Source organism: Pyrgilauda ruficollis, unplaced genomic scaffold (assembly GCF_017590135.1).
Source record: "Pyrgilauda ruficollis isolate IOZ18807 unplaced genomic scaffold, ASM1759013v1 scaffold48, whole genome shotgun sequence".
In the NCBI taxonomy this organism is placed as follows: domain Eukaryota; kingdom Metazoa; phylum Chordata; class Aves; order Passeriformes; family Passeridae; genus Pyrgilauda; species Pyrgilauda ruficollis.
The window spans coordinates 2,922,919-2,938,933 of NW_024526377.1; the positions used below are offsets into that span (position 1 = coordinate 2,922,919).

General features: G+C 47.4%; 1 protein-coding gene across 3 annotated transcripts; it reads left to right on the forward strand.

Moving 5' to 3' along the window:
- Positions 1–96: 96 nt before the first annotated feature.
- Positions 97–15,736, forward strand: MTF1 (metal regulatory transcription factor 1). 3 transcript variants are annotated; one of them, XM_041479318.1, is made up of 11 exons: positions 97–175; positions 438–902; positions 5,142–5,380; positions 5,892–6,023; positions 6,534–6,607; positions 7,155–7,288; positions 7,816–7,893; positions 8,512–8,614; positions 9,156–9,712; positions 10,498–10,564; positions 10,663–15,736. In XM_041479318.1, exons 2-11 carry the CDS (start codon positions 489–491, stop codon positions 11,055–11,057), a joined length of 2,193 nt encoding a protein of 730 aa, XP_041335252.1. In that variant the 5' UTR covers positions 97–175; positions 438–488; the 3' UTR covers positions 11,058–15,736. The 3 variants fall into 3 exon arrangements, with proteins under 3 accessions (XP_041335252.1, XP_041335250.1, XP_041335251.1); XM_041479316.1 differs by having other exon boundaries at positions 98–175; positions 9,153–9,712; XM_041479317.1 differs by having other exon boundaries at positions 151–284; positions 9,153–9,712.
- Positions 15,737–16,015: the final 279 nt, after the last annotated feature.

Genomic DNA, 16,015 nt, shown 5'->3' on the forward strand with positions numbered 1-16,015 from the left:
TGAGGGCCGTGAGGGCGCGCGCGGCCGCCAGGGTGCGCTGTGCTCCGCCCGCCCTCCCGTCAGCCCCCGCGGCGGGCGCGGCGCTCCCGGCGTGCCGCGCGCGGCCGGAAGCGGAAGTGGGGTCGCGGCGATCATGGTGCCGCTGGGGCGGGGAAGGAGCCGCCGCCGGCAGCCGGTGAGCGGGCGGGGGGGAGCGGCACAGCGGAGCGGAGGGAGGACGGGCTGAGCCGAGCCGGGCCGGGGCAGTGCGGCTCGCGCAGGCACCGCTAGCGGCTGTTCGCCGGGTGAGGGTAGCGCCGCGCTCGGGGCGGGACCGCGGCGCTCGGCCCGGCCCGGCCCCGCCGCCACCGGCCGCGCTGGGGCTGTGCCCGCCGGAGAAACGGGGCCCGGGCCGGCCGAGCCGCCTGACCCCCGCCTCGCCCATCGTTGTGTTGCAGATGAGCCGTTCCGGCCGGAGCTGCCGGTAGCGCGGTGAGAGGCGCGGAGCCATGGGCGAGAACAGTCCCGAGGGCGACGCCATCTACTATGAAGCGGAGGAAGACGACTTAGCCCAAGATGAAAATATGATGAGGTTTGCTGACAAAAACGGGCTGGTGTCCTCCTCGTCCGGGACGGTGTATGACAGAACAACTGTGCTCATCGAGCAGGACCACAGCGTGCTGGAGGATGAGGAGGATGAAGGACAGTGTGGTGACCACTTGCCTTTTTTACCCGAGGGTCACGAAGAAGGATTTCATTTAATAGCAGATCATGAAGGGATGTCACAGGGTTATGTGCAACACATTATTTCTCCAGATCAGATTCACCTAACAATAAATCCTGGTTCAACTCCCATGCCAAGGAACATCGAAGGAGCAACTCTCACTCTGCAGTCTGAGTGCCCAGAGACCAAGCGTAAGGAGGTGAGTAGCCACATGTGATTCTGGGGTTTGTGCACCTTAAGGGCTTTGAAATTGGGCTGTTTTTTCAGGAGAGGGCCAGCAGTTTTGGTGTTTTGCTGTTTTCAGGAGAGGGGCAGCAGTTTTGCTGTTTTTTCAGGAGAGGGGCAGCAGTTTTGCTCGTTTTTCAGGGGTTTTTTGTGAATCTGCTCTGGTTGTCATCCCCAGCTTCGCAGTGTGCTGGGGAGAACCGTGTCCCTGCAGAGCTGCCAGGGCCATCTCTCTTCTCTCTGACACCACCTGCTGCCCTAGGAACCTGCCAGAAGGCACTTGGTGACACTGGATGGCAGGAGGGTGTGGCACTGGCACACCTTTGTCACTGATGTGTGTATTTTTAGTGATCTTCAGGTTTTCTTCTGCTCAGGTCATTGTTTTGTGAGGTGAGAGGCAGCTGAAACAGCCTGAGCTCTTACTCTGGGACTTTTCATTCTCAAGAAAAGCACATTCAGGTCACAGTTAAGGGCCAGGCCATTGCTGGGAGCTGGAGTACCAAATGTGAGATGCCAAATTTGAAGTTATTTGTAGTTTTGTTGTGCCCCAGGGCGACTGTGAGAAGATGGGAGCTTTAAGCTGCCATCTGATGTGTTCTGAAAGCTCAGGCCAGGCTGCATGGTTAAAATGGAGTTTGCTCTTAATTCTGTTTCCCTGATGAATTCTGTCTGGGTGCACAGTGGGGAGGGCTTGTCCTGGGAATCTTCTTTTTGGGTGCAAGAGCAAAGGGAAGTTGGCTGTGGCACAGCTCAGGGATGGCTTGGTGCTCCTTCTTTGTGAGGGGTGATGAGTCCAGGGGCAGTGCCAGTGGCACAGACTGTGACACTGAACACAGAGCTGTCACCCTTGGGCTGAGAGCTGGGAAATGGGGCTGGGGGGTCAACTCTGCAGCTGGGGAGCTGCTGCACTGAGGTGTGTTCAGTGAGCCTGTTTGAGCCTCCTGCTGTCAGTTACTCACCTTGGCAGCTGCTGAAGTATTTCACTTTTCCTCTTTGTGGGACCCTGAGCTGCTCCCAGAGCAGGGGTGGGAGCTAAACAGGGTCAACGGCTGCATGTGCAATTAAACTGACTGCATTTTTTCACCTTTGCTTTTTAGAGAAGGCTTGTTAGGTGTGGAATTTCCTGGTGAAATGCTTTATATGAATTTATTTTCAATATTTTCTGGAATTAATTTCCCAGAACAGAGGGCAGTGATTCCATAATATGAAAGCAGTGGCACTGAGCCCTGAGCACGTGTGAAAGGCCTTTTGGGCTGCTCTTTCAAAGGTCTGATAAGTTGTCTGGAGGTGAGGAAAGGAGAGCTCTAAAGGTCCCAAACATCTGAGTCATCTCTGAAAATCAACAGCTCTGTTCTTTGGTACTTGCAAAATATCTGCAACAGTTTTAACACTTGGGATAATTGTTTTAAAGTCTTAGGTTTTCAGGTCAGCCTTAGACATGTATGAAGCTAAAAAGGGATTTTGCACTTTAGTACCTTTGGCTTTTTATTGTTTTGTTGTACGTCTCACTGTAATTGTTTGGCTAAGAACAAACATGGTTACAGTTTCTTATTTCAAATCCAGTTATTTGTTCAGCAGTGACACAGAAAATGTGGCCATTTAGGGGGAACATGCTAAGCTCAGGAAGAGTTAAAGGCAAACAGAGCAGTTACTGTAGACTTTGAACCAGGGTGTGAGGCTCTGCTTTCTCCAGCCCTGTTGGCTATTGCACAACGAGTTTTCTGAGGTAAATGCTGGATCATGTCTCTTCCAGCAGCACCTCACTGTCCCTGGCCAGAAGCCACAGCCTTTGGCCTCAGAGTCCCTGGGCCCTGTCCTGCCTGCCCAGGGCTTGGCCTCTGTTTGTTTTCTGTTGTGCCCTGGTGCTGTGGCAGCCTGGAGCTCTTGCTGCTGTCTCTGTGAGGCTTTCAAATCAATCTCTGATGGTTTTGTGTGTGTGAACAGTGTGCAGTGTGTTGATGTGCTGATGTGAAAAGAGAATTAAATGCTGTGGTGCTTCACAGAAAGGTTGGTTTTGCTCAGAACGTGGTGGTGATATTGCTGCTGCCTGTGGTGTGCTTGGAAGGATTTGTGAAATCAAGATTTGGCCTTTGAGGGAGGGGGAGCACTGCAAGGCCATTAAACTGATACTGCCACCTTCCCTTACACATGGGTTGTGACAGCTGGGAACCAAACAGCTTAATCTGTAATTAATACTGTCCTTTTTCTTCTAGACCTAAATGTAAACACCAAAAAGTTTAACAGAACCCTCCCTTGATTTTCAGGTAGTTCCTGCCTGTGTCAGATCCCTTGTGTACCATGGGAAATGTTGTGTAAAATGTTAATTTCCAGCTGCCTTAAAGCTGTAACAAGGAACATTTACTTCAGCACTGATACACAAGTTGTACTGGATCTGGTGATCCTGGGGGAGGATGATGTACCCTCCTCATGTAATAAAATGTGCTTTCTGCTGCTGGTGTGGTGCTGCTCTGTGCTCCTGTGTTGTGGCAGCCTCAGCACAGCCAGACTTCCTAACTGCATTGTAACCATGCTGCAGTTCTTGGGCATTTAGGATTTCTGCCTGATTTGAGCTGTAAATTAAGGGCACATTGCTTAGAGTGAAATTACTGTTTCCTTCTCTGAGAATGCTGAGTGACCAGTTGAAAATGTGAAGGTGGGAATTCCTTGCTTCCCTGGCAGGCAGGAGCTCAGCCATGCCCAGGAAAGCCAGGCTGCAGTGTGCTTAACAGAGACTGGGGACCACAAAATGTTTCCCTTCCCTCCTCCTTGCCCAGCTTTCTGTACTGAGCATGACATCACATGGTCTGGGGTATCCCTGGGTCAGTCAGGGTCAGCTGTCCTGGCTGTGTCCCCTCCCCACTCCCTGTGTACCCCCAGCCCCTTGCTGGCAGGGCAGAATGAGAAGCACTGAAAAAATCCATTTCTGTATCATCAGCCCTGTGTTGAGCACAAATCCAGAACCTGCTCTATACAAGTGAAGAAAATGAACTCTATCCCAGCCAAACCCAGCACATTATGGTATTTTTGTGCCTTGTGTGTCTCACAGGAGGGTTTAATGTTCTCCAAATAGGAAGGTTTTACTGAGGCAAGGTGAAGGTGAATCCCAGCCTGTTGTGGGAGCAACGAGATCATGCATTGGGATACACAAAAGATCACTCAGCTTTGTAGAATTTTCCTAAAGGAGTCCTGCTGGCAGTTTTGTCCCCTACAAAACAGGTTGGAAGTAACCAAGAAGCTATTTCTGTTTTGTTATGGAGAACTGTCTAGAACTTGATTTATAGCTGGTGTGACTTGCCAAGTCCTCTCTTGGGCTCCTCAATCACTATGAGCTGTTGAGGTTTCTGAACTTTAACAGTCAAATGAAAGCCATCAGTCTGGTAATTAATGGTGGAGGATAACTTTATTCAGGCAGATCAGGGTGTATTCCTTCTGCTTCACAAGAGAAGACACTATTTCATGAGGTGTTACCACTTACACAAGCTTCTAAATGATCCCTTGTGCCTGTACCAAATCCAGTTCCATGAGAAGTTGTCCTAGAGATCTCAGTGGCTTACTGAGAAATCTGTGACAGCTGTATTTGGGTGTCCTTGTGACCTGATGTGATCCATTACTCTTCAGGCACTGACTGTTTCAGTAGCCACAGAAGGGAAGAGCAAGGCTCAGTGAAGGCAGTTTGGGATAGAGTGAAGTAGTGAATGGACTGGTGGTCAGACCATGGGAGATGGTAAAAACTGTTTTGAACACCAAGCTGTTGTTGATGGGAATTCAGCACACAGGGCAGTGGGTTTGAGCACTGTGACAGTGCATTTTCCTTTGTCTCCCTGCTCCACAAATAAGTAGTTCTGCAGGAAGCACTGGACTAAAATGCAGGTGCTGCACATGTGGGTAGTGGACAGGTTTGATGGCTCCTCAATGTTCTTTCCAGCTGTTCTATCAGATTTTTGGCTAGAAATATTTTGGATTATGTTTTTTTTTTTTTTTCCCTTCTGTTGGATTCCTGTTCTGCAAGCCCAGCTGCTTTCCCATGTACCACTCCTTCCCTTCCTCTCAGAGCACAGCAGAAGTGTTCTTATCAGAGAATTAAGCAGCAGTAAATTTTCTGGGGGCACTTTGGTGTCAAAATCTCTTGTCTGACCCCATCAAAGAACTACATGCATATCTGGATTCCAGAAATTATTAAAAATTATTAAGCCTGCAGCATTTTGTCCTTCAGGTGAAGCGCTACCAGTGCACCTTTGAGGGCTGTCCCCGCACCTACAGCACCGCTGGCAACCTGCGCACGCACCAGAAAACGCACCGGGGGGAGTACACCTTCGTGTGCAACCAGGAGGGCTGTGGCAAGGCCTTCCTCACCTCCTACAGCCTCAAAATCCACGTCCGGGTGCACACCAAGGAGAAACCCTTCGAGTGCGACGTGCAGGGCTGTGAGAAGGCATTCAACACACTGTACAGGTGAGAGGGTGTTCAGCACTGTACAGGTGAGAGGGTGTTCAGCACTCTGTACAGGTGAGGGGGTGTTCAGCACTGTACAGGTGAGCTGGTGTTCAGCACTCCAGGTGGGAAGGCTCTGGTGAATTTTCTTGTAGGTGTGGCTGTTGCTGTTCTGCAGGTTGCATCTACTTTGTGTTTGTGTTTGAATACAATTGTTTCCTTCCATGTACAGGTACAGATATAAACCCCTCAAGTGTGGCAATGCTCTCCAAAGGGTAGGATGACAGGACTGTGGGTCACTTCTTTGTATTCCAGCAGCATTGAAGGTGGTGGATAAACACAAGGGTCTCTCAGCCTTGTTGGAGGACTTTGGAACTGATAGCAGTCACTTCCATGAGCTCATTACTTCTGCTCAGGATATGTTCAGCCTTTGATCCTGTCCTGCACATTTCAAAGAAAGGCTTGCTTGCCTCAGGCCAGGTCTGTCTTATCCTACCAGTCCTAAGAGGGATTTTTTTGACATGTTTTTTAGGTTGAAAGCACATCAAAGGCTTCACACAGGGAAAACATTTAACTGTGAATCAGAAGGCTGCAGCAAATACTTCACAACGCACAGTGACCTGAGGAAGCACATCCGAACACACACAGGAGAAAAGCCATTTCGGTGAGTTGCTGGGTGCTGTGCTGGCTCCTGTGGCTCAGCTAATGAGGCACCTGTGCCAAAAAGCAGCTGTTACTGCTCTGAATGGAATGGTGTTCTCCTGAGAAATAAGTGAAGGTGGCTGGCTGGCTTTGGAGCCTGTTTGTTCTCGAGCTCCCCTGGTTTCCTTTCACAGTGGGTGCAGTGATTGTTCTAAAGGCAAGAATAGTTAAGGTAGTTTTTTAAACATAAACCTATGCCGTGGTGAGCATCTTTTAAAACACATTGCTGCTCTCTTCTGGGATGCAATGTGTATTCCCTGGAGGAGACATCCCAAATACTGCTTGGATTTTAAAGTCCTGCTCAGAGCCCTGCTATGATGTGTGTAGCATGCACAGCAGCTGCTGTTAGCTAACAGAGCTTAGCTTTGGGCCTGCTTTTTAGAGTCCTGGGACTATTGCAAAGCATGATTTAAGGTTGTAGCTAATGCATTGAAGGGGGCTGATGCTGACTGTCCTGTGATGCCTCATTCAGGTGTGAGCATGATGGCTGTGGGAAGGCTTTTGCTGCAAGCCACCACCTCAAAACACATGTTAGAACACATACTGGTAAGTTCTATGGGGTTTTTAAAAATTTTTCTTTAATTGAGCTTATAAAGCTTATAAATTGAGCTTATAACTCTCAGAATCCTAATAGGAATATATAGTTACATGTAATATGGGAGTGACACCAAGCTGAGTGGCTCAGGTAATGTGTGAGGGAGGGGATGGCATCCAGAGAGACCTTTGCAGGCTGGAGTGTGCTCATGTGAACTTCATGAGTTTACAAAGGTCAAGTGCAAACTCCTGCATGTGCACCAGGCCAATCCAAATTTTCCATTTATGCAGTTATGTTTATGCTTGACAGGTTTTGAATTCAATGAACATGTTTTCATAAATGTATCAGTGGTGATGCATAACAATTAAATACTGTGCTGTGTGTCAGTTCCCATGGTGAGATGGAAGCACTCACCTGCAGGACTCCCAGGAATACTGAACGTGTGAAGGGGCAGAAAATGTCTTGTTTGTATGAAATACTGCTCTGCAAGGTGCTTTAAAAGTGTGTGTCTGATCAGATGTTTTGAAGTCTGTTAAATGTGTTCTCTGCTGCCTCTAGGGGAGAAACCCTTCTTCTGTCCCAGCAATGGTTGTGAGAAGACTTTCAGCACCCAGTACAGTCTCAAGAGTCACATGAAAGGTCATGAGAAGGGACATACCTATAATGCACTTCCCAATAGCAACGTGTCTGAGGTTAGTAGCACTTCTGCTTAATGTTTCTGTGTTAGGTGGATATAAACCATACCTTGGGGGAGAAATCATTTGGTCTGCAGCTTGTTCTTAGGTGTAACATTTAAGACAGGAGTTTTCCAAGTGCTCACTTTGCCACGTGTGCACGTGGGCAGTTGTATCCATCAGGCTGCTTTCCTTGTGTGTGCTTTGGTTGGAATCAATGCTGTGGGGTAAACATGTGAAGTAAAATAGATACTAACTAAAAATACTAACTGGGAAGGTTTAATTTTTTTTATTTTCTAAAAGTTGACTCGTTCCTATGCTAATTTAAAATTCTGGGTTATATGGCTTTTTGGAAGTACATTGACAGAGATGTTAAGCATTCTTGATAGCTGCTAAATATCCTTTGCTTAAAAATCTCGATCCTTTGATTTTAGAACTGAGACCTGGGTCCCATATAAGCAAAGCATGGACTCTGAAAAGTAATTTAAAACATTTCTGAAATTATTCTTTTAATATATAATTCAAATTGTTTTTCTTTTTCACAGGATACAAGTCATTCACTTTGTCTGAGTGATTTAAGCCTCATATCAACAGATTCAGAATTGCGGGAGAACTCTAACCCAGTGAGTTATTGTCCTGGAATTGCCTCATCCTCATTGGAGTTTTGATTCTGTCCTCCAAAACGTGCAGTGCTTAGTTCAACCTGCTGTAGAAAGCTCTGCATCTGACTTTGCCATAACAGTGCTCCTTGATAAGTCTTGACTGAGCTTGGATTTCACACAGAGGAAAATGAGATGCTGAGGAGACTGTGTTGTTCTTTGTGCTGTGGTGTGGGAGCAGAGTGCAGCTCCTGAGTGTATTCTGCTCCTGTGGATGACTAGAATTGCACAGTCCAGGATATAAAATGGAGCTATTTTTTTCTGCTCCAGAAAGGTTCTGGAAGCAGCCAATTAATTTCTGTTTATGATGGAGTACTGCAAGAAATAAGGGTTAAATAAAGAATGCATGCAGAGGAATGTATTTTACTTTTGAAGAAGTTACTTATTTTTGTAGGGGTTGCTTGTTATGTTGGTAAAGGTGTAAATTTACAGCCTGTAAGTAGTAGGTGTTGCCATTCTGAGGGTGGCTGGTTCTTTGGAGGAGTGTTTCTGACATGCTTTCTGGCACTGCTTGACTGCGGTTTGTGGAGACCTGAGATACAACATTGTCTGATGTCTTCCTCTTTGTTTTCTGTTTGTCAGACACATGGACAGGACCTCAGCACAATCTCACCAGCAAGCATCTTTGAGTCTATGTTTCAGAGCCCAGACCACACTGCAAATCAGGATGAGTCTCAGCAGACAGGTACCAGTTGTATCTGCTCTGCTGTTAAAAAGAACTTTTTGACAGCTCTGCATGCATGTACTGAATTTAGCATTTCAGACTGAAGCTTAATGCCCAACATAACTCTTAAGAAGCAAAAAGAGCTTTAACTTCAGGGTTGAAATTCATTGGTGTTGGGATGCATGGTGTGCACAGACTGTGACACTCAGTGACAGGGGAGGTGGCCCAGCACACTGTCCTGCAGTACTGGCACTGGAGCTCTCAAGCATCATCCTGTTTTCTTGAAGTTGCTGCACAACCTGCCTGATAAAAGGCTTATTAGAGAGAGCTGATGAGCCTGATCAGGCTCAGTGTAGTGCCTGGTGTTACCAGCTTAAATTTACAGCTACTTTTAGATTTCACTGCTAGGGTTGTTTTTAAGCACTACTCTGAAGTTAGGAACGTGGTAATGCTTTACTTGGCAAAAACCCATCAGCTAGCTGATAAGTTCATTGAAAAAGCAGTTCATTCAGACCTCATGAGAACGGCTCTATTTATATTTTTTCTGTTTCTCTTTCAGCAGCTTCCTTGATGGAAGGGTTTAACGGCGACGCAGACTCGGTGGCTGCGGTCCCGCCCCCGGCAGGAGACGCGGCCTCGTTGTCCCTCCCCCTGGTCCTGCAGCTCGGCCTCCCTGAGCCGGCACAGGCAGCGCTGCAAGCCTCGGCAGCGCCCGCTGCTCCCTCCTCCATAGCGCCCAGCTCACAGCCAGCTGCGTTTGGGAATCCTGCAACTGTTTTACAATCCCCAGAAGTGCCTGTTCCTCACAGCACACCGTTTGCAGCCAGTCACCAAGACTTCCTGCAGCACAGCCAGCCTCCGCCGCAGCCCATTGTTCAGGGACTGTCAGTGGTTGCTGGGGCTCCTGCCCCGACAGCCCCGAGTGCCACCGAGCCCCTGCCAGCTGTAGTTCAGACTGTGCCTGTTGGTGCAAACCCTGTTTTGACCAGTAACCCCACTATAACCATTACTCCTTCTCCAAGCACCGCCATTCTGCAGCCCAGCATTGTCATGGGAGAGCAGAACTTACAATGGATCTTAAATGGTGCCACTGGTTCCCCACAAAGCCAAGAACAAATGGTCAGTACATCCAGCAGGGCTTTGGAGCTCTTGCTTTTGAAAAGGGAGGGGGTGAAACCTGTAAGATAAACCCCAGGATGCAGTGTGATATAATGTTTGTCATGTTAATTTGTATACATGTCAACAATGCAGCCCCTGGAATAGACAGGGAAATAATTAGATCACGGAGAAACCCAGGGTGCAGGAAGATCTTGCTTTCTTCTTTCTCCTCGTGGGGACTTCTGCCAGCAGGTGTCAGTGTGTTGATTCAGGACAGGGCACCACCATGCCTGAGGATATACATGGGCCTTAATGTATTGCTTTTAATGCATAGAAGCACAAAACACTCTGTAAAGATTGTGTTTAGACATTTTGTAATTGCTGTCTCTGCCTAATTTTGACTGATAATGAAAAGAGATTTTCTAGAAAGAGAATGTTTGTGGTTTTCCAGTAAATCTGGGTAGCTGAAACTTCAGGAGTTTTGTCTTTGACGATATTGGTGCCACTTTAGGCTCTCAGCTGTAGGTGGACACGAGTGAGTGGCTGCAGGTACAGGCAGTGGGAGCACACAGAGCAGTGTTTAAGAATTCAGTCATTGAGTTGTCAAAACCCACAAGCTGAGTTCACCAGCAAATAATGCAGGGGATGTTATACCAAATCTTTAGGACCACTGAAACAATACTTTTGAGCCCAGTTTTCATGTTTATCTCTTTGGAATATGTATATAGCTGTTTAGAGTTTGAACAGCAGAAATTTAATTTGAGTCAATTCACATTTTTTCTTGTTTGTTTTTTTTTTCTTTAAAGCCACAAGTTCCAAAAGTAGTAGAAAAGGTGTTTTTTACCACTGCATTACCAGTAGCTGGTAACACAGGTAAGTGTGACACTGAACTAATTGATTGAACAAAGCTGATTTCTCTCTCCCTGCTGTGAAATTATGTAGTTCCATTGTGTTTTGTCTTTCACCTTCAGGAAACCCTGTTCAGCAGATTGGTCTCAGCGTTCCTGTTATCATTATAAAGCAGGAGGAGGCCTGCCAGTGCCAGTGTGCCTGCCGAGACTCTGCCAAGGACAAAGCCACCTCCACCGTGAAGAAGGAATGTTCCTCACCTGATTCAAAAGCTTTGGAGCAGCCAGCTTCCCAGCTGCAGCCTCAGACCTTTCCTTCCTCCTCTGCTCCTCCTTCTTGTGGGCAGAACAGTCAGATAGTTAACCCTTCAGACTCCCAGACTGAAACATTAAGTGCCATGGATGTATCGGACTTCCTGTCCCTCCAAAGCCCTGAAACCCCGTCTAATATAATTCCAATTGAAGCACTACTGCAGGGTGAGGAAGAAATTGGTTTGAATAGCAGCTTCTCTAAGTGAAGATGTTCCAGATTTTCCTTTGCACCTGGAGGGTAAAACCCTTCTCCTTAGAAGCAGAAACTGAAGGATCGATTCTTATTCCTTCCTCTTTGGAAGTTTTGTGGCTTATTTCTGCTTCATGGATGTCATCTTAGTCACGTCCCAGGTACATCCACCTTTCAGATTCTATCTAAAAAAAAGAAAAGGTAAAAAAAAAAAGAAATAGCTAAGTTATATATGAACTGTTTTGGCTGCACTGTCTGTCACTTTTGCTTGTCATATGTGAACACAGAAGTTAAGGTTACTCGTGTGCAAAAAGATTTTTAAAAGGAAAAGGGGGGGTTACTTTGTCTCCAATTGCACATCACTTATGTTTGGGATTAAGGTACTGGCAGCAAGTGGGTCTTTGTTACAACTTCTTGGGTCTCTGATCTTCTGCCTCTCACGTCTCTACTAACCATGCACTAAAGGGGAGCCCAGGAAAGGAGGCTGTGGGGGAGGAAATGGCATAGCTGGGGGAGAGCATTTATCTGCAATGTGATTTGAATGCGATTGTCCATACCTGATGAGGAGCTGATGCCTGGTTTTGCTGTGTACTGATGCTACTAAAGCCTCCAGGAGCTTTGGGGGAGTTTATTTCAGAATAGATCTGTTAATTTTAATTCCACTAGGACTCGAGTGTGTTGCAGACACTGTGTCACAAGATGGAAGCACAGTCAGAGCCCTGCTGGCTCTGGCTCCAGTGTCTGTTTTCTTGGCCTCTCCGAAGGGTGCAGTGAGTGCCAGGTGTGGTCAGGTTGGTGCCTGCTGCTCTTTTGATTTCTTAGGCTCTGTTCAGCAACAAGTCATCATCCTAACCCTGGGACTGTTGAATCAGGAGCACGGTGCCTTTGCTGGTTACTCTCATCTTTTGTGAAGAACAACCCTTAAGAAAAATTTGAGAAAGATTCAACATAAATTCAGTTGGAATTCAGTGAGTCTGTCCTTCAGTTGTCCATACATGCTTCTTTTTTTTCCAGTGAGCTATATAATTTCTGCCTGACTCTGCCTCCAGCCTACTGCAATGCCAGCTTTTTGTGCACGGGGCTATTTCTTGACTAAAAGATGTTACGCAACAGAATAGTTTTTCATATCAAACTGAGAGTCTATATTCTAACCTACTCAGGGTAAATCAAATCCAAACCCCCCCTTCCACCAAAAAGCCTGTAATGTTGCAATAAATGCAGTCTCATTCTAAATGGTTTATTTATGCTGCATTATTTTAAAATATGTAATTTTATAGTTTTTATCCATCTTTCTGGCTTTGGCTGTCAGTTTTCTTGTGTTAAAGGAAAGAATATTAAATAGTCTTTATTCAGTTTACAGTGTTGTCATTAGTGAGATACAAAGATAATGACTGTAAGCCAATTAGTGGGGAGTGTCCCTGCACTCAATTTAGGAATACAAACTGTAGTGGATAGAGATCTTTCACTCTTTGTGTTTGATCAGAGCTGCTCTCTGTACCTCTGGGGAGGGGAGAACCCTGTGAGTGCTGCCTGGTGATCAGCAGGTGTTTAATCCTCCTGTGACGTGCTCAGTGTAGCCTGACCAGCGCTGAGACTGGCTTCAGCCACCTCTCGTGCTGTTCCCCTGAGAAAGCACTGCCCAGGCATGGCTGGAAAGGGACTGAAGGGAGCTGGCCTTGCCCTCCTGCACAGCTTCTGGTGAAGTGCAGAAGGGAAAGAGCCATGTCTCACGAGGGCAGAGAGGTGTGCCAGGAACACTCAGTGCCTGGGACACGCTGTGTGTCTGTGCCAGGGCAGAGAGCTCGGTGCTGGCAGCTGCAGGGATGAACTCGAGGGCATCACACAGCTGGTGGTGTTTCCTCTGGGTGTGTGGCAGGGTTGTTGTAGCAGGGCTGCGAGTCCTGCAGCAATGAGGTTTGACATCCACAAAACAGGTTAACAAAGCATTTCTTGTTTTGATCCTGTCATGGCAATCCGTGGAGGGCAGCGAGGTGGTGGCTCCTTTGCTTTTCTCCTACAGCTTCATTTTGTGCTGCAGTTGAGTTGCATGGCAGCAAGAGCTGCTTTGAACACAAAAAACAGTCCCAAGCCTGCATGGCTGGGACTGTCCTCAAGAGGAGTCCCCTGCCTAGAGCTCCACCTGGGAGGGGAGTGAGTGCTGCCTGGGGGTCCCTCTGGTGCCTCTCACTGTGGCCTTGGGCATTTTCTTTGGCCAAGTGCAGCTGTGCTGTTTGAGGGTGAGTGGCTGTGGATGTGTGCCTGTGGGAGACTGCTGATGCAGGAGTGTGAAGATTCCCCAGGAGTTGTGGGGGTTACCTCTGATGGGGGACAAGGGTCCCAGATGTGGCCTGCACTGTGACAGCTGGGCAATTTAGCAACTGCTTCTGAGCCTTCACAGCCTTCAGGGAGGCTTTTTTACTTTTGCTACTTATGACTTAGTCAGCCTAAAACACGCTCCTGGTTGGACCAGAGAGCATCTTCAGAAACTCTTTTGTGACTGAAATGAGTAGAAGAAACTACCAAAGTCTCTGAAGTGGGAAGCTCAATGTGAATCTGCAGTGATGGGCACCAGTGCCCAGGGTCAATCTCTGCTGCTTCTCTTCACAGCTACTGTTTTTTTTTGTTGTTGTTGTTGTGTTCCAGGAAAAGCAGTATGTCCTGCTGATTCTTGGGTGCATTGGGTTTGCCGTTTCCCTCTTATACATGCATCAGGCAGGCTGCAATTCAGGTGGAACTGGTTAGAGCTTGTACTGAGGCAGGAGCATGTGATTCTGTGAGCACACGGGCTGTGTCTCCACTGTGTTTTACAGGTGTGTGCTTTTGTTGTTTATTGTCCATCTGCTTTGCAGAGTGTTTGTGCTGTGTGTCTGAGATGTTTTCACATTTGCATCATCCCCAGTACTGTGTGATCAGACTGCTCCAGGGCCATGCTGGGATGGGAGGAGATCCAAGGGCAGCTGCAGCAAAGCTCTGAGATTCTGCAAGGCCAGAGATTTTTCCTGTCCTCTCCTTGCTGCCCCAGCATTTAGCATATTCACTATTACATGGTTAATGAAAAGGAGAGTTTCTGCCCTGGATTCCCAGAAAAGGGTTAATGTGCTGGAGCCTCTGGGACCAGCGTGCCTGCCTCTACAAAGTCTGCATGAACCCCTTTAATTATCAGTCAGAGAGCAAAAGTGCACTGCTCTAGGTCACCTGTTTTGTGCTGGTGGGGGTTTACTGGGTCACTCATAGTTTCTAGATGGGTGTAGAAGCTCAAATGTGTAGAGAGGGTCAAGTTACTGACTTTGGTAGCTTTGGTCACCAAGCAAGGACCCAAGTGAGCAGACTTGCAGCATGCAGCTGAAGGTTGGAGAAATTGCTTTTTGTGCTTGTAGGTGGGGGGTGGGGGGGTGGGGTGGAAAATCAGCACTGACTGAATGCTGGTACTGAATTACATGGAACAAAGTACGAGTTGGACACCTGTGTAATGCTGAGTGTCCCCAGGAAGACAAGTTCGCAGAACCTCATACTGGTATCTAAAATGCACTTTAGGTTATTTTATCTTTAACCCAATTGCTGCAATTTCTTTTGTATATACTTTCACAAAGTTTATTTTTGCTCTGAGTAAAAGTTAACAGGGGTGTGCAAAGATGAGCACTTAACTTGGTGCAATACCTGTAGCTAAAGATCCTTGTGCCGCGTGGTCCGTGTGTGTCTGTCTGACAGAACAGGTGTGGTGGGTGCTGTGCTGCCCTTCCCCGTGCCCCAGACAAATTATGCATCGTTAGCAAACGTCCAATCTATGCAAATAACCCTCTGAGAGCACTGTGTTTCAGCAGCCTTTTCTCTCACGCTTTCTGGGGGCTGCTTGTCACTCCTGTTGGACATGCCGTGTCCCTTGATGTGTGTCCTTCTTCCCCTGTCCTCGTTCTGTCACCCACGTGGGAACACAAGTGACAAGCTGCTTTCAAACAGGCATGTTGCACCTTTCAAATTTGTCTTCAAGATGGTTTCTGATGTCCTGTTACTGCCTTATTTCTTGGGGGTGGCATGGCTGTAGCCATCCACGACGTTGTCCTCGATCTGCAGCGACGCTGTGAACTGTTTACAGCACTCCTGCTCCGAGATAAACTGGCTTCTTGGCATGGAGCTGAGCCCAGGGTAGCTGTCCTTGGGGTGGCTGGAGATGAGCAGCTGCTGCTGGCTTCTTCTGAGGTGAGGCAGCAGTCAGTGGGGCAGAGCAGGAGCTCTGGTGTCACAAAATCCCTTCCACTGCTGGCTGGGGGACACCAGGCAGGGCTCAGAACCTCGGGCTGCCTCGGATCCTCCCCACGGAACCGGGCCAGGGTGTTGTCTCCATGAAATGATTTGAGATCTGTGGGTGAAAACTTCTTGGCAGGAGTTACCTGAGCTAGCTGGGCAGAACTGTTGGAGTCAGTTTGGACTATAAGGCAAAAAAGAAGAGCATGTCTTTAATAAACCCTATGAATTTCTGACTGCAGAGTTTTTAATTGTATACTATTTTTTTCCGTAACATATTTTGGAAGCAATGTCAAGTTTTTATAAATGTTACCTGTAGTCAATTCCCATGGACAGGGCTGAACTTTTAACTTTTTTGTGTCTTGTCTTGATATCTATCACATGTTCTAGAAGTTGGATTCTGTGTCTGCACTGAGAAATGCAAATTAAACTGGATATTTATGTAGTAGTGTACATAGTCTAAGTGTGTGTTTTTGGAGCTAGGTGAAACCCCACACCATGCTGCAGTGGTGTGCAAGCTGGCCAAAATTTGGTTCATTATGCAGTGTACACTTTCTCAAATAAATGCAGTTTCTACTTTTTCTTAAAGAAAGATTTTTTTCACATGACCTTTTCCAGCAGACTCGAGGGTGTGTTTGCAGTGCTGTAGTTGCAGTTGCTGGTGTTCCTGGTTTGTGACTCTCTTGTCCTCCTGCTGCTCGGGCTGACCCTGCTCTGTTTTGCCTCACCCAG